Consider the following 21,426-nt stretch of genomic DNA (forward strand, 5'->3'; position numbering starts at 1 on the left):
TAATGTAGTATTTAGGCCCAATTTGGACCTTATATAGTACTCTGGCCATTTTTTTTTTATTTTTTTAAATTTTTTATTAGAGATTTTAACAAACACGGCCGAGAGATAGTCGGCCAAGCCACGAACATGTGGCTCTGTCACGAAGCAGAGTTTTAACATATATTGTCCAAGTGTTAACAAACTACAACAATATAACTTACAACACATAACATACAACTTACAGTCCTGCATTAGAAGGTACTATGCTTGTAATTTGTTCTGGTTATCAGTCAGATACATAGACTCATAAATGTGTGCCAACCAGCTCCTCTCCTATGGAAACAATAAACATACAAGGTGAACAAAGAGAATAAATGCCTATCTGGGTTCTGTGGAATTACCTAGGATTAGTTAGAAAACATTCAAGTGTAAGCTCATACATCTAGGCCCAATGCTATCCACTTGCACCACAGTTTCTCTAATCGTGGGAGGTTATTGTTCCTTAAAGCTATGGACCTTTCCATTCTGTAATTATATTGGACTTTTGCCTTAGTTTCTGCTAAATCAGGAATTGCTGCTGATTTCCACTTCAGAGCAATCGCGTTCCTTGCTGCCATTAGAATATGTATTGCTATTGTCAAATCCTCGTGCGGAATGTTCTCGTTATCCAATGAGAGTAGTGCCATACTCGGTCCCCACGGTGGTGGGTAATGCAGCGTTGCTTCCAAAAAGTCCAGAACTTTCCCCCAAAATACTGTAAGTAAGGGGGACTACCACCACACGTGTAGTAAAGTTCCAGTGCTCGTATTACACCTCCAGCATAACGATTATGTTGTGGGATAAAGTTTTGCAAGCCTATAGGGTGTCATGTGCCACCTGTAGAGTAATTTTCTAGAGGCTTCAAAGTGGCTGACGCAATGAGATACATTGGAAGGGAGGTCAAACAGTGTCGACTGTTCCGTAAATGTCCTTTTGAGGTCTATTTCCCATTTTTTAATGAAAGTAAATTCCGTGTTTTGTGCTGTTAGGGATTGATGTGTCAGGGCAAGACCTCTGAGTTTCCCTGTTGTATCTCTGAGGAATGTCTCATATTTGGTTTGCTTATTAGTATTTTCAAACCGCACATCCTTTAGGCAGTGCCTGAGTTGTAGGTATTTGTAGAAGTCCTTATTAGAGATGTTGTACTGTTGTGCTAGCTCTGCAAAGGATTTTAGAACGTTCCTGTTATATAAATCTGCCAAAGTGGTTAGCCCATTTTTTGTCCAAGAGGTGTAGTCGGCATCAGGTATTAATCTTTCCAAAGTCTTTATGGGGATGAGAGACGCCCTCGTAGGGATTAGTAGGTCTTTTATTGTGTTTTTGTTAAATATGGTGATTCCTGCTATAATTGGTGGTGATAGGTTAGGTTGTCTCATGGGTGACAATCTCATTGCCCATAGCAGCGTTGGAATGTTATTCCCTGGAACCTGAGCTGATTCCAACTCTAGCCATTGTTTAGTAGTGTCTTCTATAAACCATTGTTTCACCTGGTCCATTATGGATGCATGATAGTACTTAGTAACGTCTGGACAACCTAGTCCCCCCATTTTAGCTGGTAAACATAGGATTTTGTGTGACACTCTAGCTCTTTGCCCCAACCATACATACCCGTTTATTGCCTTTTGTATACGTTTTAGAAGGGTCACTGATAGGAATATAGGTAGGTTTCTGAAAAAATAAATTATTTTGGGAAGAATGATCATTTTGATTGTGGAAATCCTACCAACCCAAGATATTGGTAATGAGGTGTATTTTGTTATGTCATTTTGAATTGTTCTTAGAAAGGTATTATAGTTAATCACTGCTAGCTTTTGTATGGGGTACGTAAGAGTGATGCCTAGGTATGGGATGGCATTGTCTTGCCATTGGAATGGAAAGTTTTGTTTTAGTTGCAGCACTAATGGTTGGGGTAGGCCCATATTTAGAATTTGTGATTTCGCTGAGTTAACCTTATAGTAACTTATTGTTCCGAATTCACTCAGGATTTGTACCACTGACTGCAAAGATGCTTCTGGTTCAGACAGTGCGAGAATTATATCGTCCGCAAACAACCCGATGCAGTGTTCCTTTGTTCCCACATGTATACACTTTAGAGATTGGGCTTCTCTGATTTTTTGTGCTAAGGACTCTATTGAAAGTACAAATATTGTTGGGGACAGGGGGCACCCCTGTCTTGTCCCATTGGTTATATAAAAAAGGGGTGGGAAAGGATCCCTGATGAATACATTTGAGCTGAGGGGACTGTGTATAGAGCCATTATAGCTTTAAGAAGGGGACCAGTGATCCCAAACCTAGTCAGTGTCGCCTCCAAGTAACCCCCAGTGTACCCAGTCGAACGCCTTCTCCGCATCCAGGGTAAGGAGCAGAGAAGGCGTTCGCCGGGCCTCCGTTATAGCAATAAGGTCTATGAACCTTCTGGTTCCGTCGCAGGTTTGTCGTCCCGCTATGAATCCCACTTGGTCCTGATGTACTAATAATGGTATCATGTCCGCTAACCTATTTGCCACTATTTTGGCATAGATTTTAAGGTCCCCATTTAGTAGTGAAATGGGGTGAACATTTGCTGCTGTGTCTGGTGATTTCCCTGGTTTCGGGAGGGTCATTACCAGGGCTCTTAACATTTCTGCTGGAAATTTGTCTCCTTCTAGAATGCCATTAAACATTCTAGTTAGGTAGAGAATAAGTATATCTTTATGTACCTTATAATAATCGTTAGTCAGCCCATCCGGGCCTGGGGATTTGTTTGCTTTTAGGGATTTTATTGTTAGTAGGACTTCCTTTTCTGTTATTGGGGTGGAGAGGCTTTGCAGTTGGGTTGGGGATAGTGAAGGAAGTTTAATTCCATCTAGGAATTATGCAATCCGATCCGGGGTTGGTTGAAGAGTGGAGGAGTTGTCTGCTAAGTTATAAAGGGCTTTATGGTAGTCTGCCAAGTTGTTAGCGATACCTTGGAGGTCCATAATTTTGGTCTTTTGGGCATTGTATATAAATGGTATTCGGGATTTGGCCATTTGTTTATTTAATTGTTTTGCAAGTAGAGCCGAAGGTTTATTTCCGTACCAGTAATGCTGCATCATAATTCTACTTAGAGCTAGTTCAAATTTATGTGTGTTGTGTTCATGGATTTTTTGTGTAACTAGTGTTATCTCTAGTGCTCTGTCAGAGTCAAATTGTATTTTGTTCAGTCTGTGGAGTTCTGCTAGTTTGTGTTGTAGGTCTAGAATCTGTTGTTGTCTATGTCGTTTGTCAAATGATACCTGTTTTATAAAATGCCCTCGTATCATAAATAGCCGCTAATGTAAATGGGATGTTATTAAGCTGACCAGTAAAGTATACATATCTGCCTTTTTCATCTATTACTACTTTCTGTTCTGATACGGCTACAGTATTCTTTATGGCAATGATCACACCACATTTTTTGTGAAGCGCTCGTACCGCAAAGATTATGGGAAACTGTTTATGTTTAAATCTGAATAAATTCTCTTTGTTCAGATGCGATTCTAGTAGAAATAACACATCCGCATTCTGAGAATTGGCTTCACGCCATGCCTGGGATCTCTTGTAAGGCGAATTTAAGCCTTTGACATTAAGGGATAAAAATTTTATAGCCATTGAACTGACTCAATATGTGCTTACCTGGTGCTTTCCAAAAGTATGGCGTGATCATTCCAATCTGAAAGAGAGAGCTGGTGGCATAGTGGGTTAAGATTACAAGCTGCAGGACTGTCATAGAACATGTACAAAAGTATACAGAGCGCCCCCATCTGAACTCTGCGGCCCTAAAGGTCATCTGGCCGGTACTGCAGTACCGTCCGGGAGGGTCTTTTCAGAGACCGGCTGTTCCGTGACCTGTCCGAGTCACAGAACGGATGGTCTCTTACGTTGTGTGAACATAGCTCTTGTGCATTTTCTCTGCACTTACTACAGCATGGCGTGTTCAGGTCTCTGTAAAGTTGGTGATGTCACGTCACATAAACTGCCGACACCTGCTGCAGAAAGGTAAAAAAGATTCCTTTCTTATTCTGTTTTTTTTTTCCCTTCCCAGTTAGGTCGTATAACTCTGTAATAGGTGGTAAAGACAGATGCTGCTCTATGCCCTACAACAGAATTGTTTCCCTTTGACTTACATTATAAAAATAAATAAATAAATAAATAAATAAATAATTGGATCAAAACCTATAGGTTTTATTTGATGTACACAAAGTGTTCGGCTGTGTCAGTACAGTACTCGCGAAGATTTGAACAATTTCGGAGCTCCCAACATTATTTTGATACATGATGTCGGGAGTTCTGATTAGAGATAAGCGAAGTAAATTCGTCTAATCAACATTCGCTTTGAATCGTACTGTCAATTTTCAGTTAAAGAAATTTGCAAAAAAAAAAAAAAAAAAAGGACGGCCAAACATGCTGTCTGGACAGAAGAAAAGGATTAACCATAATCCCTAGCGCCCATCCAATCAGCTGCAGGCCCCTCTGTGATGTGATCTATATAAGGTGGTTCGGTAATTGAGGAGGCCAGTCGGCTGTGTGTGGAGGAGAGAACCGGATGGCAGCAGGCAGTTACAGCAGAGCACGGAGAGACTAACAGAGCGATATTGGGACAGTGAGGAGAGGAATGGATGATTGACTGGCTGATTGACATTTTGTTTAAATTATGATTTCCCATTTTTTTTACACTTTTACAACAACATGCTCTAACAAATTTGCCCTTCTGTAATAGTCCCAGTATTGTAGCTGCTAAAGTTTTGGCTGTTTTAATGAAGTTTGTTAAGATAAGATTTCACTGCACACTGTCCATATATATGGGCTGTGCCCAGACTGTGGGAATAAGGCCTTATATGTGTTCATTAATTTGTATATTATACACCTATAGGCTATGTTCACACTACGTAAGTGATGTAGCGCGTTCCGTGAATAAGCGGACGGAGACTTACGTAGTTTGCGTACAATGGAAAGTATTTGATGTACGGCGGCACAGTTCACACTACGTAAGAACTTACGCGAGGATCGTACGCGGCGCCCTAAAAAATGAACCAGACCATTGTTTGAGGACGAAAATGCCGTAACTTACGCCCGTAGCTTAACATGCGGTCCCGTACATAGTGGTGATTTCTTCATTTTTCAAGCTTTTTGTGCCGATCCAAAAGGTTCTGTGGGGTGTCCGGAGCTAGGCAAAGATTTCCAAGTAAAAGACCGCTGTCAGATCGCTACGTAGGGCGCTCGGGAAGCGTAAGTAGACTGCGGGCGTAAGTTCGCGCTCCGTACGTAGCCGGCCGCAAGTAGCGTAAATCCCCGGCCGGAGTTTAACGCGTATATGTCCGGCCACGAAAATATGCGGCCGGACATATACGCAATGTGAACATAGCCTTAGTATGTCACACCCTATGTCAATCTCTATTTTGGCATTGCTTATATAATAAATTATTCTATGAATGCTGTGTTCTGATATTGCTGACTGTTGAAGAATAGGTACTGTACAGTTGGCAAGGGTATGTAAATAAGACGTATATGTTCAATATTTTCAGGGAAAACATTTACGCAAGTAAAGTTCTTTCTGTTCTGAGAGACCCTGTTTGCCTATAGCAGTACATGGTGTCTATTTGTTTATGTTTTAGCCATAGGTTAGATTAGCTATTAGATCTGTATGATTGCATATTGTTACTCAATATACCTGAGATCTGCTGTTATAGCACATTCCAGAGTAATCCCTTAAAGTGGAAGGTCACTATGTTTCATATGATCAGGTTAAAAATTCTGTGCAGAGTTTTTTCTTGATGTATCTTTATAACAGTCATGAAGTATGAAAAAACCTATTTGTGTGCTTCCATTTTGATCCGTTGTCCATTGAATTTTATTATTAAAAAAAAAAGGCTCAATACGCATCCATTTTTTAGCGTACACAAAAACTTAGTCGAGCAGGTTTTTGTGTACGCTAAAAAAAATGGATGTTCCTATTAGCACAGACTGACTACGAACAGTGCAGTGTCACTTGATCAAATGAAAGCCAAAGGCATCAGAGAGGGAGTGTCACAACATCCGTGGGGGCTGCATGTGCAGATTGCTACAACAGTCATTCAGCTTCGCGGTTCAAGGACTGATGCAAAGAATGGCCCGTACTGGCAATGATGATGATACAAAAGAGATGTATGGAGTTTTTGGTGTGCGATTTTTACATGCGAGTTTTGATTTTCATGTGAAAATCAAAACTCTCATGTAAAAATCGCACCAAACACGCAGCGATAAAAACGCAGCGATAAATACGCAGCGATACGGTACGTGTGAAGGCACCCAAAGGGCGCATTGGATGGCAATTCCAGAACGATATCCTTGATCTGTTCCAAATAAAATTGCTTGATGTAGGAATTTTCTGAAATAAAAAGCGTAAGTATGAACAATAATACAATATATACAGGTATTCACAATGGTTCCCAATATGTCAGTGTGCCTGGCACTGTAAGGTATCCAAACAAAGAAATTCATCAATCATGCAATAACGTGGCAACATTTTATAATCAATCAACATTCAATCCATGTGGTTTTAGCGTGCTAAGGTTAAATATCCATTCTAATTATTTTCTTTTTAATATAGAGTTCCTATTCCCTTTCCCTGGCAATGGTAGTATCTGATGGACCGACATGAACTTAAAGTGTACCTGCCGGTATAACTTTCAACAGTAGATGTGAAATAAAGCAAGTTTGCCATATACATTCATTATTTTTGTTGTTATGATGCTGTAAAATAAAGCTGAACTTACCAGAAATCCAGGTCCAGTCTCCTGAAGGCAAATTTTGTGACACAGGAATTCCGTCCAGTACAGAGAGTCACGGCTCAATGTGTCCATCAGTCACATGACTGTTCTCTCTGTGATGGCCTGGGAAAAACTAGACTTCCTGTTTTCTGTCTCTTTGAGAAAAAAAAGTCAGAAAACAGGAAGTGCCGTGTTCTCCATGATAACAAACCAAAAAGTGTTCTCCATGATAACAAACAAACAAAAAAGTACATTGCAAACCTGCTTTATATCACAACTACTTTTGGTTTAGATTTTGAAAGTTACAGTATAAGGACAATGACACTTTAAAGGGGTTGTCCGGCGCTAAAAAATTATTCACAGAATAACACACATTACAAAGTTATACAACTTTGTAATGTATGTTATGTCTGTGAATGGCCCCCTTCCCCGTGTCCCACCACCCCCACCCGTGTACCCGGAAGTGTGGTGCGCTATACATACCTGTCACATGCCGACCACGGTCTCCGATCCTCAGCAGTGACGTCTTCTTCGGGCGGCCAGCGGATCTTCCCGAGTGCCGGCCGCCCTCTGCAGCGTCATCCGAAGCTCAGCCGCGATTGGCTGAGCATAACTGTGCTCAGCCAATCGCGGCTGAGCGGCTGATGACGCGGCAAAGGGCGGCCGGCACTCGGGAAGATCCGCCGGCCTCCCCAAGAGGACGTCACTGACTGAAGATCGGAGACCGTGGTCGGCACGTGACAGGTAATGTATAGCGCACCACACTTCCGGGTACACGGGTGGGGGTGGTGGGACACGGGGAAGGGGGCCATTCACAGACATAACATACATTACAAAGTTGTATAACTTTGTAATGTGTGTTATTCTGTGAATAATTTTTTTGCGCCGGACAACCCCTTTAAGGTCTCTCTCCTGATGGCCTGCCTCGAGGAAATGTTTTGGGACTGGTTTTTCGAATGGTATATGTTTGTTGGTTTAACCTCCTCCCGCCAATGCACAGTAAATTAACATTGATGCCAGCCTATGCTGGAGGCTGCAGCAATGGTAATTTACAATCCAGGATGACACAGGCACAGAAGCTGCGGCTGTGTCATTCGTGGCGGGTCATGGCTGTCAGTGCTTATGATCCCATAAGCTGAAGTCCTAAATCGACTTGATGCCTCAATGCCCATTGGTCGTGAAGGGGTTAACCTTGTTCTTGCATCATACGTGGTTTCCCCGACATGGAGTAGAGTAGATTACAGGGGCACCATAAGATGTATATAACATATTGCGAATGACAGGTAAGGAATTTGCTAATCTTATGCACTTTCCCAGTTGTGGGGTGTGTGAATGAATGACATTTTTCCATTTAGTGACAGTTCACACACCCCAAACATTTACACACGTTCTTTCTGTTCTAAGAAACACTGTTTGCCTATAACAGTACACAGTGTCTGCTTATGTTTTGGCCATAGGTTAGATTAGCTTTAGAGACGAGCGAGTAGTACTCGATCGAGTAGCTATTCAATCGAATACTACACTATTCAAAATACTTGTTTTTGAGCATTCGACTGAAAACACAGTAAAAATTTGTTTTCCCTACCACCTTCCCTGCCAGTTTTTTTGGACCAATTAGTATGCAGGGGGGTGGGGGGCGTGAGGGGTCCTAGAAACACGCTGGCATCACGAGAACATCATCTAAAATCGTTGGCTGATTTACTCATGTGACCTCCAAAGTATAAGAACCTGCAGGATGGCTGGATCTTGTCTCAGGGACAGGTGGGCACGAGGGCTTCTGCAGGTACAGGGGGCTACTGCAGAGGTTCCTGTAGGGGGGCTGCACCTGTGTGTAAGGTGCTCAATGGTGTGGACCTGTAGTTCCCCCCGGGGCCAACCCCAAATGCTGCTGTCCGGTAATATGACCCTTGATGGTGGTGTGGTGCAGATAGCCAGGACAATATATTTCAGTCAGTATATGTATATTTCAGTCAGTATTGCAACCAAAACCAGGAGTGGATTAAAAACACAGAAAGGATCTGTTCACAAAATGTTGAAATTGAGTGGATGGCCGCCATATGGCAAATATTTATATATATGGAAAATATTTGCTGATATTTTAGAACAACGGCTGTTATATTGAAATAATGGCAGTTATTTACCGTTATATGGCGGCCATCCACTCAATTTCAACATTGTGTGAACAGATCCTTTCTGTGTTTTTAATCCACTCCTGGTTTTGGTTGCAATATGAGGACCACAATACTGACTGAAATATACGTAGTGTGAACGCGGCCATAGTATAGGTGTCAAAATAAACCTGAACATCTCTCCATTGACTTTGATGGGGTTTGAGTTCGAGTCGAACTTTGAACCGAACTTCACTACTGTTCGAGGTTCGACTCGAACTTGAACATTTTACTGTTCGATCATCATTAATTTCCAGCACTGCGAGGCCTATTGTGAGCAGGAAAAACAAGTATCGGTGTATGTGAGAGTACCTTGCCGACCGTAACCCTGTCCCTGTATGCCTTGAAGGTGCCGGCCTGCCGCCAGTGTTCTATCAGAGAGGGTATTCAGTGCAGCCAGGGGCACGGTTCACTGGATTGACCCAGAGTTTACTTCTCCACCTGTGGAAAACAGCAAAACATGAAGTGCCATGTGTCTTTTCAAGCTCTGCCAGAAAATTCCCATACACCCTACTACCCCAACAAAGTGTATTAAGTAAATGGTTTGACTAATTTCTTCTTCCTCCTCCTCAACCTTAGATTGATCAGATGTAAATAAATTTATTTGCACATGCTTGTTGTAATAATACATTTTTCACATACATTTTTAACCCCTTAAGGACAGAGCCAATTTAGATTTTTGCGTTTTAGTTTTTTCCTCCTTTTGCTTAAAAGGCCATAGCACTTGCATTTTTCCCACCTAGAGACCCACATGAGCCCTTTTTTTTTTGCGCCACTAATTGTACTTTGCAATGACAGGCTGAATTTTTCATAAAGTACACTGGAAAACCAGAAAAAAAATAAATGTGTTGTAAAATTAAAAAAAATAAAATAAAAACGCATTTTGTTTATTTGGGGGGTATTTGTTTTTACGCCATTCGCCCTGGGGTAAAACTGACTTGTTATATATATTGCTCAAGTCATTACAATTAAAACGATATATAACATATATAACTTCTTTTATCTGATGACCTGTAAAAAATTCAAACCATTGTTAACAAATATATGTTCCTTAAAATCGCTCCTTTCCCAGGCTTATAGAGCTTTTATCATTTGGTCTATGGGGCTGTGTGAGGTGTCATTTTTTTGCGCCATGATATTTACTTTCTATCGGTACCTTGATTGCGCATATACGACTTTTTGATCGCTTTTTATTACAATTTTTCTGGATTTGATGCAACCAAAAATGCGCAATTTTGCACTTTGCGATTTTTTTGTGATTATGTCGTTTACCGTGCGAGATCAGTAATGTGATAAATTGCTAGTTCGGGCGATTACGCACGCAGCGATACCAAACATGTTTATTTATTTATTTTTATTTATTACCTGGGAAAAGGGGAGTGATTCAGACTTTTATTAGGGGAGGGGGCTTTTTATTGACAACAACACTTTATTTATTTTTTTACACTTATACTAGAAGCCCCCCTGGGGATTTCTAGTATATACACTCTGATCTCTCATTGAGATCTTTGCTGTATACTTATACAGCAAAGATCAATGAGATCGGCACTCGTATGCTTTCGGCTGCTGTAGCCGAAAACAAACGAGTGCCGAGCCGGGGTCAGCGCCATCTTGGTGGAGACCCCGGCAAGTAATAGACACAGAGATCGATCCTCCGGGACAATGTCCTGGGGGAGCGATCTCCGCCACTAGACACCAGGGAAGTGCTGCATCCGGTAATCGGATGCAGCTGTCAACTCTGACAGCTGCATCTGATTACCTGATTAACGGGCACGGCGATCAGACCGTGCCCGCTAATAGCCGCGGTCCCGGGCTACACGCGGCATCCGGGATCGCGGCGGTTCAAAGCCCCATTCTGAAGCCCCTTACCGGCAATAGGGCGTAAATATACGCTCTTTGTCGTTAAGGGGTTAAAAGCAGTGCTAAAAACACTGGACTGAAGCACTTATTACACAGGGCGATCATTGGGAGCAAGCAAGTGCTGACCTAGCTGCTGGTGCTACTACACACGCCAACAATGAGCGGGTAAGTGGAGGGGGGGGGGGGGCTGCAGCAGGGAAGCCCATAGGAGATAGCAGCGGCCTGCTGGAGAGACGTTATCAGATTATTGCTTTTCTATTCGTTATTCTTTCAACATGTTGAAATACGTTGAATGACAACGATCAGCCAACGGTGCATGTCAGCTAAGTGTTGCCTTTTGTTACACACAAGCATGACGAAGCATGAGTAAGCGTGAAACGATCATCGCGTATGTTCCACGCATCTACTACCAATGTATTATTTTCCAATGTTGCTCCTGATCTTTCCCCCAACAACCTTAGATTGTGTTGCCTTGTTCTTGTATTCAGTTTCTTACTGAAAACACTTACAGGTTTCTCAAATGTCTTTCAGTTATATGGTACAGACTGGATATATTAGAGCAAGAAAGAGCTTTGACAATAGGCATATTTACGATTTAGCAACCTGACTGGTGACATAAGCAGCATGGGTGATCTTGAGGTCATGGTCATATAATCAAAAGCCAGGGTCATGATCATTTTGTATCAACAAAGGTGGCATTGAAAATAGTAGTCCAAGTTTCAGAATAGACATAGGGCATAGGGTATGTGTTACAGGTAGATTGAAAATGGATAGAAGCAGCGTTTGAAAAAAAAAAATAATAATAATAATAATTTTTTTACCTTATAATTTGTGATTTAATTAGGTTGATACACACTGATATTATTTGTGGAAAAACTCCAAAATTGTGAGATAATAATTCTCAATTACAATATGTCTACTTTATGTTGCCACCATTTGGTACGCGTTCTTTTACTTTTTCAGAACATTAGAAGGCCTAGAGGTTTACCAGCAAATTATCACATTTTTATAATAATTTCCAAAATGGGACCAGATGGTTTCTGAAAATCTTAAACAGAGGTTTCCATCACTTAACTTTGGCAAATGCAAAAGAAAGTAATTTTGCAGATGTATTGTATTAGCAAAATTGCAAAAATTAGCAAAATTAGCAAAATTAAAGTTTGGCCCCTGTGTCTCACTGTCATGTTGACAGCGCTTGCTTAGGATCTGACCACCACTGTGATAGGACTGGTGGTCCCCTCCTGACATGCTTGAATTATGCCTGGAAACATGTGTAATGCCAGAGGGAGACACAGCAGAGCCAAGCTCATTCAGCTCCGCACCTTTGTGTCCCGTCCTTGCTAAATCGCCCATGCCCTTTTTTGGTAATCAATAAATGTAATAATTACAAATGTTAAAAGCAAAAAAAGTGCTGTTTTTTTATTTTAACAAAAAACATTTACAGACAATTATTTTTGCATATAATAAATAGATACATTGGCCCAGATAAAATCAGACATTTTCTTTAGCGCAGACAGAAAGCAACCAATCACAGCTCAGCTTTTGTATCTCAAAATGATCTGTGATCGGTTGCTATTTGTCTCGGACAGAAATGAGTCTGATAAATTTGAGCTAGTGAACAATAAAATATACTATGAAAACAATGAAACTAATTAGACTCAATATTCAATATTTAGTATTCTCATGGCTGTAATCGAATGACAACTACTGTACCACTCCTTGGGTATCAGGGTATGTTCACACTGAGTGAATTAGGCGGAATTCGTCTGTCTCAGTGTGCCATAGCATCTGTATGGGAGAGCGTTCGCTCCTCCCCTTCCATCGCTCTCCGCTCAAAGAAGTGACATGGCACACTGAAACTTTCTGCTAAGGAATTCCACCTAATTTACTCAGTGTGAACATACCCTAAAACTGTTGGGAGCCCAATCTATTGTGAAAACAGAGCAGCACAAGCTTTATAGCACCCCTTCCCCTCTTTTTTTTTATTTTTGAAGACTCGTTGGGGACAGTGCTGGAATGAGGGGTTGACCTAATAATCCTAATATAAAAAATGATATCAAAGATGTAAAACAAGTAGTTGAAATGTGACATGATCATAACAGAGGTAAAAAGGTTATTGACGAGGAACTGCAGAAATGGTGTAGTAACGGGGCGTATTGCCTGCACTGCTGTACGCAGGACTTAAGTCTATGTCATTTTCAGATACCACTGTGGTTAGGGTAAACTTCTGGAGGAGTGTGGTCAGGAAAAGAAAGAGTTCCATTCGTGCTAAACCTTCTCCCACACAAACTCGTTTTCCTACAAAGGAAAAATACATTAGTTGTAGTTTTGATTCAAAATTTCACAATTTGAAAAAGTAGCAGTGGAAGGTAAACACATATTAGGCTTCTTTCACACTTTCCATAGACTGTAGCCGCAGACTCAAATCTACGGACAGCACAATGAAAGTGCATCTGCAAGTGATCTGAAATTCATGGATTAGTTTATTGAAGTATAATTGAAATAAAAACGCATTTTTGTTATTTGGAGGGTTTTTGTTTTTACGCCATTCGCCCTGGGGTAAAACTGTCTTGTTATATATGTTCCTCAAGTCGTTACGATTACAATGATATGTAACATGTATAAATGTATAATGTAAAAAATTTTAACTATTGTTAACAAATATATGTTCCTTAAAATCGTTCCATTCCCATGCTTATAACGCTTTTATCCTTTGGTCTATGCGGCTGTGTTAGGTGTCACTTTTTGCGCTATGATGTGTTCTTTCTATTGATACCTTGATTGTGCATATGCAGGTTTTTGATCGCCTTTACTACAATTTTTCTAGATTTGATGCGACCCAAAATGCGCAGTTTTGCACTTTTTTTTTTTGCCGTTTACGCTGTTTACCGTGCGAGATCAGGAATGTGATTATTAATATTTTTGTAATGATTGTAAGGAGGGCACCACCCTATGTAGGGTATATAGGGTGCTATAATGCTAAGTAATCAAAATATATAGAACGAAAAGAAAGAAAAGCACTATAATAGCACACCTGTATAATGTCACAAAAATAATTCATTTTATTGAAGCACAGAAAAACATAAAAACATACATTCATAGTACAGAACAAAATAAAACACAGAGGCTATAGTTCAGCTTATTTTGTTCTTTACTATGAGTGTATGTTTTTAAATGTTTTTATGTTTTTCTGTGCTTCAATAAAATGAATTATTTTTGTGACATTATACAGGTGAGCTATTGTAATGCTTTTCTTTCTTTTCGTTCTATATAATTAATATTTTGGGCGATTACGCACAAAACATGTTTATTTTTATTTATAACATGGGAAAAGGGGAGGTGATTCAAACTTTTATTAAGGGGGGGGCTTTTTAATTAATAAAACCCTTTTTTTTTACACTTATACTAGAAGCCCCCCTGGTGTTAGGGTTATTCCCCCTGGGGTTAGTGTTATTCCCCCTGGGGTTAGGGTTATTCCCCCCTGGGGGACTTCTAGTATAAGCACACTGATCTCTCATTGCGATCTATGCAGTATAGTTATACTGCATAGATCAATGAGATCGGCACTCGATTACTTTCGACTGCTGCAGCCGAAAACAACCGAATGTCGAGCCGGGATCAGGTCCATTACGGCGCAGACCCCGGCTGGGTAAGGACACGGGGATCGCCCCTCCGCGATCGCATCGTGGGAAGGGGAGGGGGGGCGATACCCCCACTAGACACTAGGAAATCGGCTGCGAGTAGTAATCAGATGCAGCTGTGAACTTTGACAGCTGCATCTGATTACTTAATTAGCGAGCACGCGATCGGACCGTGCCCGCTAACAGCCGTGGTCCCGGGCTACAAGTGGCACCCGGGACCGCGGCGGCCCAGTACGTACCTGTACGCCCAGAGTCGTCTAGGGGTTAATCGGGAAATGAAGACACATGCACCTCTCTGCTCTACCAATCAGTCTCAAGATTTTGGCTATGTTCATATGCTGTACAAACAATGGCTGTTCCTTCGTGAAAGTCCATTGTTTAACGCTACCTACGCCCCCTGCCATCATCCTCTCCAGCAGCCACAGCCTGCAAAGCTTTGGGAGTCGGGTCGTGACATCACCATTTTATCCAGGAAGTAAAGCGTGGATGCAGTAGTAAGTGCAGGCATAAAAGCACTTTATAAGCATTTCCCGTAATAAGTGTATATTGGTGATTTGGGATAATAACAGTTGACAAAACACCAAATTCATTTTACCTGCAGAAAACGGCATGAAAGCTGGATGTTTCTGTAGTGTCCCCTTATCATCCAGGAACCGATCGGGAGAGAAGAGCTCTGGCTGTGCAAACTGTTTAGGGTCCTTCAGTACAGTGGTTAGTAATGGAAACACATCTGTGCCCTATAGGTTGAAAAAAGAAGGGGTTAGAACAACTATTTTGATTTACGGAGACTGTCATCAGTGCTGGGGGAATCCCATGGTGAAGACTCCGTGCAGATGTTTTCCTTGGTTGGATATGAACACAACCATAACGATGAAAGAAAACAATGCTTCCCTTCTAACAGGCACCTATTGTCCACATACCAATATATATATATATATATATATATATATATATATATATATATATATATATTACCTTTGGGATAGTATAGCCATGAAATGAGACGTCCTCTGTAGTACAGTGTGGAACTCCTGTTGGAACAATGTCACTGAATCTCTGGATCTCATAGATTACGGCTTCGGAGTAAGGCATCTTGGTTCGGTCTTCTGCTGATGGGCAACGATCACCTATCACACGATCAATTTCATCCTGGATTTTTGCTATACAGGACATTCATTTCAAGTTAATTGGTCTGTATTATTACTGGAGGGAAAAGCAATCCAAGAATAAATGTAATATTGACTTGTATACCTTGACATTCAGGATATTTTAGTAGAGCGAGGAAGCCATATCGAAGGGTGGTACTGGTAGTCTCTGTCCCAGCAGAGAACAGGTTTATTGATGAAGCTACAAGGTTCTCATTTTGGAATTCTGAAGCTGGATTCTTTTGTTCCTGTACAGACAAATAACATAGCTGATTGTACATGATAAACTAGTAGAAATTATTTATTTTATATATACTGTATATACACACTGGTTTGATTTTACTCAAGAAAATCTTACGCAAGAGGATATTTTCTTTTACCTTTAGCATCTTAACCAGGAAGCAGTCAATAAAATGGCGTGTAGAGTCAGTGTTAAGTGTTTTTGCGCTCTCATCCACTCTCTCCTGAACGAATGCTTTAAGGTCAATTAGATGCTGAATACCTTTCTGGTGAGGGCCAGGAATATGTTGCATAAGTCCATGAAAGTAGTAGAATACCTAAAATATTAGAGAGTTAAATTAAGTTAATGGACATGTGTTTTACTGAAAAGTATTGATATCTATTGCCAATAATTATCTCTAGAGTTGAGTTACAAAAATAGCTAAAAAGTCAACACTCACCAGACCCCATCCAGAATTCATGAATCGAATAACCGCAGTGATGTTGTTGAGAAGAGTCACGAAATGTTTGTCCTCATAATTAAACCTCTTGCCAAAAACAATGGAGCAGATGATGTTGGATACAGCACAACTGAGGAGAAAAGTAGGGTCAAACGCTTTCCCTGTGGAGATAGATAAAGACAAATATCAACAATCTAGTAAAGTATATGTCACAAGATAAGCTACTCTCTTGTCCTTTTACCTGACTGTACAGTAATTTGGAAAAAAAAAATTTCACTTATTTATGTATTCATCATTTTGTATCTAGCTGTTGGAAGTCCATTTGGCTATGGCTGTGTAACGGGCAGTGAATGTGGATTTGCTATGCTATCACACCAGTTTAAATTTGACCAATGCTTGGGAGAAGAGTCTTAGTGCCCTCTGGATTTTCACCCTTTTATCCTTCCTAGATAGGTAAGCTGGAATTTTGCTGCTAGACAGCACCAGGTTGAAGTGTGGGTAGTGGATGGTTCAGAGAACCAAGCAGTGCCGGTGCAAAGCAACAGAGAATTAAGAAGTAAAACATAGCAGTCTGGGTTGTCAAGAGAAGAATCAAAATGGTAGCAGGGATGAGGCAGCAGTATAGTTAAATAGGTGGGGAATTGGGCACACATCAGGGCAAGTGGCTCAGATAGTTCAAGTCAGATAGTTCTGACTAAAGCAAATGGTACAGAAGGGGTAAGTCAAGCAAGCATATTTCACGTTATAGCCATGGGTCAGAATACATGGAATAGCGGGCATAGGAACAATACCTTTGCTCAGGAACACAAGGAACCAACAATTGCCAACCAAACCAACTTAGGCAATAAATTATGAATGGAGCAGCTTTAAATAGGTGCAGGAGAAACAGGATAAGTTGAGAAAGAAAAATAAGGAGCACACAGGCTCTTAAAGTTTCACCGTCGTCATAGAGACATGTCTAAAGTTTTGATCGGTCTGGGTCTGAGTGTTCAGACCCATACCGACTGGGAGGAAGAACGGGAGAAGACCACGCTAAGTGCGATCCTCTTCCAGCTCTGTGTCGCCTTATCAGTCAGGCTTCATAGAGAGCCATTGTAAGTCAGACTGATCACAGGACGCAGAGTCGGGAGAGGGCCACGTTTAAGGCCCTATTCCACCAACAGATCTGACGACAGATTATCTGCCAAAGATTTGAAGCCAAACCAAGGAGTGGATTTGAAAAGAGGAGAAATCCAGTCTTTCCCTTATGACCTGTTCTCTGTTTATAGTCTGTTCCTGGGTTTGGCTGAAAAATCTTTGGCAGATAATCTGTCATCAGATCTATTGGTGGAATAGGGCCTTTAGCACGGTCTTCTCCTGGCTCTATCTCCCGATAAGTTAAGTGGTTTTCTATTGAGGAAACCTATTTGTAACTGTCTATATATTGGTAAGTAAATTATTTTACTGCTTGTCAGTGGTCTTTCATAATTTCATTTGGCTCCATGTCTCGTCTACATCCTGTAACAGTGTTCCTGTCCCTGTTTCCATGTATACTCTAGCCAAGAATTAAGCCAACTCTACTACTCTCCAACTATGTTGTAGGGGTTAAAGTTAAGAAGGTATAGTGGGAGATAAAGTAGGTTGAATTTTTGGCTAGAGTGGACATGGGAAGATACAAATAGTAAAATAACCCTACCAATATGTCTTAAAGGACAACTCCGGCGGGACCCCCCCCCCAAAAAAAAAAAAAAACACAGACACACACAGACACCATACTCACCATCCCTCCGGTGACGATCGCCACTCCATTCGCCCGCCGTCCGCCTCACCGTCACCTGCGTCCGCCGTCCAGCGATGTCTCTTGCTTCCGGGTCCATGAGAGAGAAAAGGCTGCCAGTGCGCTTGCGCACCGGCAGCCTTTTCATTGGCTGGAGCGCATCACATGGCTTCCAGCAAGCTCAGCCAATCAAGGCTGAGCAAGCTGGAAGCCATGTGATGCGCTCCAGCCAATGAAAAGGCTGCTGGTGCGCATGTGCACCAGCAGCCTTTTCTCTCCTATTCACTCTCAATGAAGACGCCGAAGAGGAAGAAGACCCGGACCGCCCCCTGGCTCTGACGTCACCCGTCACCAGATGCCGCCCGGGAGAAGAGGACTGTGACGGCCGTAATAGGTAATGTATACATTCTTTAACTTCCGGGGTGGGGGGTCGGGAGTCGGAAAGTGGGGGAAGGGGGCCAGACCGGGTATTTAACCACATTACAAAGTTATATAACTTTGTAATGTGTGTTAAATAAGCAAAAAAAAAATTTCGCCGGAGTTGTCCTTTAATTTACTAGACATTTGAAAATAGGTTTCATCGTTAGTATAGATTTTTATATTTAGTCCTGATGCAAAAAGACATTGACCAGTTTATTGAGCAAACAATGAAAGTAGCTTTGAGGCCTACCACCATTGCATTCATTGATTTCATTCAAGCCATATCCTATAATCATGCACAAACTGAATCCAAAGGGGAAAATGTTTGGGTTGTTCCAATTACTGCACCCACAAAGACTAGCCGTAGGACATAGAAGACAAGTACAGCACATACAAAGATTCCATACCTTCCGTTTTGCTAAATTCCTCCACAAGAAACTGGGCCTCCTCTTGGATCCTTTCTTCTATACTCCTCTTACCCATCCCAAAGTTTCTAAGGGTGGTAAGGGCAAAACGTCTCATTTGTTTCCAGCGCTCTCCATTGCTGCCTAAAATTCCTAGAAGAGAAAATTCTCAGTTGGACCTCCTCAATATGACAAGTTCAACAAAGAATCAAAGTCTTTCTATGATACAACATCTTACCATAGCCCTTAAGAATATATTCAGCCACTGGAATCCTCCCTCTTCCACTGAACACATCCTTGTTGTCTATTAAGGCCTCTTTTACCATATCATATCCACAAAGCATCACAGCTGGTCGGGACCCAAAATATACAGTGAATATCGGGCCATATTTTTTCTGGAGCTGAAGAATTTTTTTAAAAAGTGGGGTCAAAAATCAACATTTATAATACACCTAATAGATAAGTGTTGTAAAGCCATTTGACAGAAAGAACTTCAGGATCCCACTTCTGGTCCATGATTACTCAGGTATTAAAGGCTACAGAGAGTTATTTCCTTTACAGCTTAGATTTTTTTTCTTGAAGAAGTCCATGAGAAGACTTCCATGGATGGAATATACCTTTTAAAATCCAGTCAGCTATTCTTACCAAGTAGAACTAAGGATTTTTTTTTTTTTTTTTTTGCTGTGTTAGTTCAGACATGTAAGATAGCCTCTCTGCGTACTCTGACCTGACCTTGCTGCAAACATTGTACAATAGTTCTCGGAAAGCAATAGAAGGTGTAGCTGCTGGATCAGATTACATTAATACGTCACCTAGCATGTTTTCTAATGGTTCAGATAAAGAAAGGGATTCCCTATGTAACAGGGCAGGCTACTTTTTCTGGTCTTATAAAAAATAGTTACTTAAGAATTTGGGGGAGATTTATCAAACTGGTGTAAAGTAGAATTGGCCCATTTGCCCCTAGCAACCAATCAGATCCCACCTTTCATTTTTCAAAGAATCAGTGAGGGGTAAAAATTTGAATCTGACTGGTTGTTAGGGACAACTAACACAATTCTACTTTACACCAGTTTGCTAAATCTCCTCGTTTGTCTTTTATTAATATGGGTGGCTAAGCAACAGTACCTATGTCCTTATTTTAGCATGATAGGGGGGGGGGGGGGGGGGGGGGTCAGAATCCTTATCATCTTTCACTTTTTTACAGTCTTGAGTTTTAAGATATAATTGGGTTAATTTAATTTAATTTTCCATTTACTGTTGGAGACTAAGAATTTAACATTCCATTTAATAAGACCTCCAATTATTGTTGTCCCTCTATTCTAAGAATCAGTGTGGTTTACCGTATAAGTAAAGCCAATGACCTCTTGACTAGACAGAAATCATAGTAACCCAAAACATATATATATATGCCATATATTGTCCCTAGTCTTGCAATTTAATCTCAATTGAAATGGGCTGCAATATCCTTCATAATCTATCGTGGTGATCTTTTTTTGAGTCTGTACAATCCCTTAAATTAAGGGATGGGAAAGAAATAATTTACATTTTAGAATTTTTTCCCCCCATAAAACCAGCCTTATACTCCATAATTTACCTGCTGAAGTGAGAGCAAGAGTTCCCGCGGCTTTATCTGGAGAATGTTACCAACCACTGGTAATGGAGGAGGACCTGGTGGCATGTGTAGTTGGTCCTTAGACTTTCCCTTCATCTGTATTGCACACACCAGACCTAATAGGACTAGGAGGAGAATAACTGTGGCAAGAAGCATGTTCACTCTTGGTCTTTCCTAGAAAGATAACGCTCCTCACATGAGAAGTGCTCTTTTATACCATCCTCTGTGTAGGGGCTCAGGTGATCTTGCTTGCATCATGCTTGGTCATCTTATTTGAAGCGAGGAACATGATCATTTTCCACTGATTATTTTGAAATACACAGAACACTGGTTGTATACATGTAGTGATGACATCCCGAAGAGATAAAAATACTCAGACCTTTGTCCACACACAGATGAAGTGAGTCACCTTGGAAAAAGACACTGATACAATGCAATAGCCTATTGGAAACTAGATTTTTGTCTATCCCTGATGCAGCATGGATGAAACATAGAAGGTGTGAAAGTAAGAATATATCTTAAGGAAACATATGGACTATAGGGGTTGCAAAAGCCAGGAGAATACTGACAGCTCAAATACAATATGACTGAGAACTGTTAAGTGAGGCCATTGCTCTCAAAATGTTTGTTTGAGTGTATCCAAGGTACTTGGTTAGCAAGAACACCCAGTCAGATGTGCATGAAATGTGAGTGATTTCTGAGGCCTCATTGCAGTTTTTTTTCCCCATTACTGCATTATTAATTTCAGTACTTAATGGAGAAGTCCAATGAATTTTTTTTATCCCCCCCCCCCAAAAAAAAAAAAAGTTATACAAATCACCAATATACACTTATTACGGGAAATGCTTATAAAGTTCTTTTTTTCCTGCACTTACTACTGCATTAAGGCTTTACCTCCTGCATAAAATGGTGATGTCACAACCCGACTCCCAGAGCTGTGTGGGCTTTGGCTGCTGGAGAGGATGATGACAGA

The 21,426-nt window shown here is 41.0% G+C and overlaps 1 protein-coding gene across 1 annotated transcript; it reads right to left on the bottom strand.

Moving 5' to 3' along the window:
- Positions 1-12,257: 12,257 nt before the first annotated feature.
- LOC138766069 (cytochrome P450 2B11-like) lies at positions 12,258-21,195 on the bottom strand. The gene is made up of 9 exons (XM_069943399.1): positions 20,436-21,195; positions 19,080-19,242; positions 18,845-18,994; positions 16,262-16,422; positions 15,962-16,138; positions 15,688-15,829; positions 15,412-15,596; positions 15,032-15,173; positions 12,258-13,093 (listed from the first exon to the last, which is right to left on the bottom strand). Exons 1-9 carry the CDS (start codon positions 20,607-20,609, stop codon positions 12,909-12,911), a joined length of 1,479 nt encoding a protein of 492 aa, XP_069799500.1. The 5' UTR covers positions 20,610-21,195; the 3' UTR covers positions 12,258-12,908.
- Positions 21,196-21,426: the final 231 nt, after the last annotated feature.

The sequence above is a fragment of the Dendropsophus ebraccatus genome, chromosome 10 (assembly GCF_027789765.1).
Source record: "Dendropsophus ebraccatus isolate aDenEbr1 chromosome 10, aDenEbr1.pat, whole genome shotgun sequence".
In the NCBI taxonomy this organism is placed as follows: Eukaryota; Metazoa; Chordata; class Amphibia; order Anura; family Hylidae; genus Dendropsophus; species Dendropsophus ebraccatus.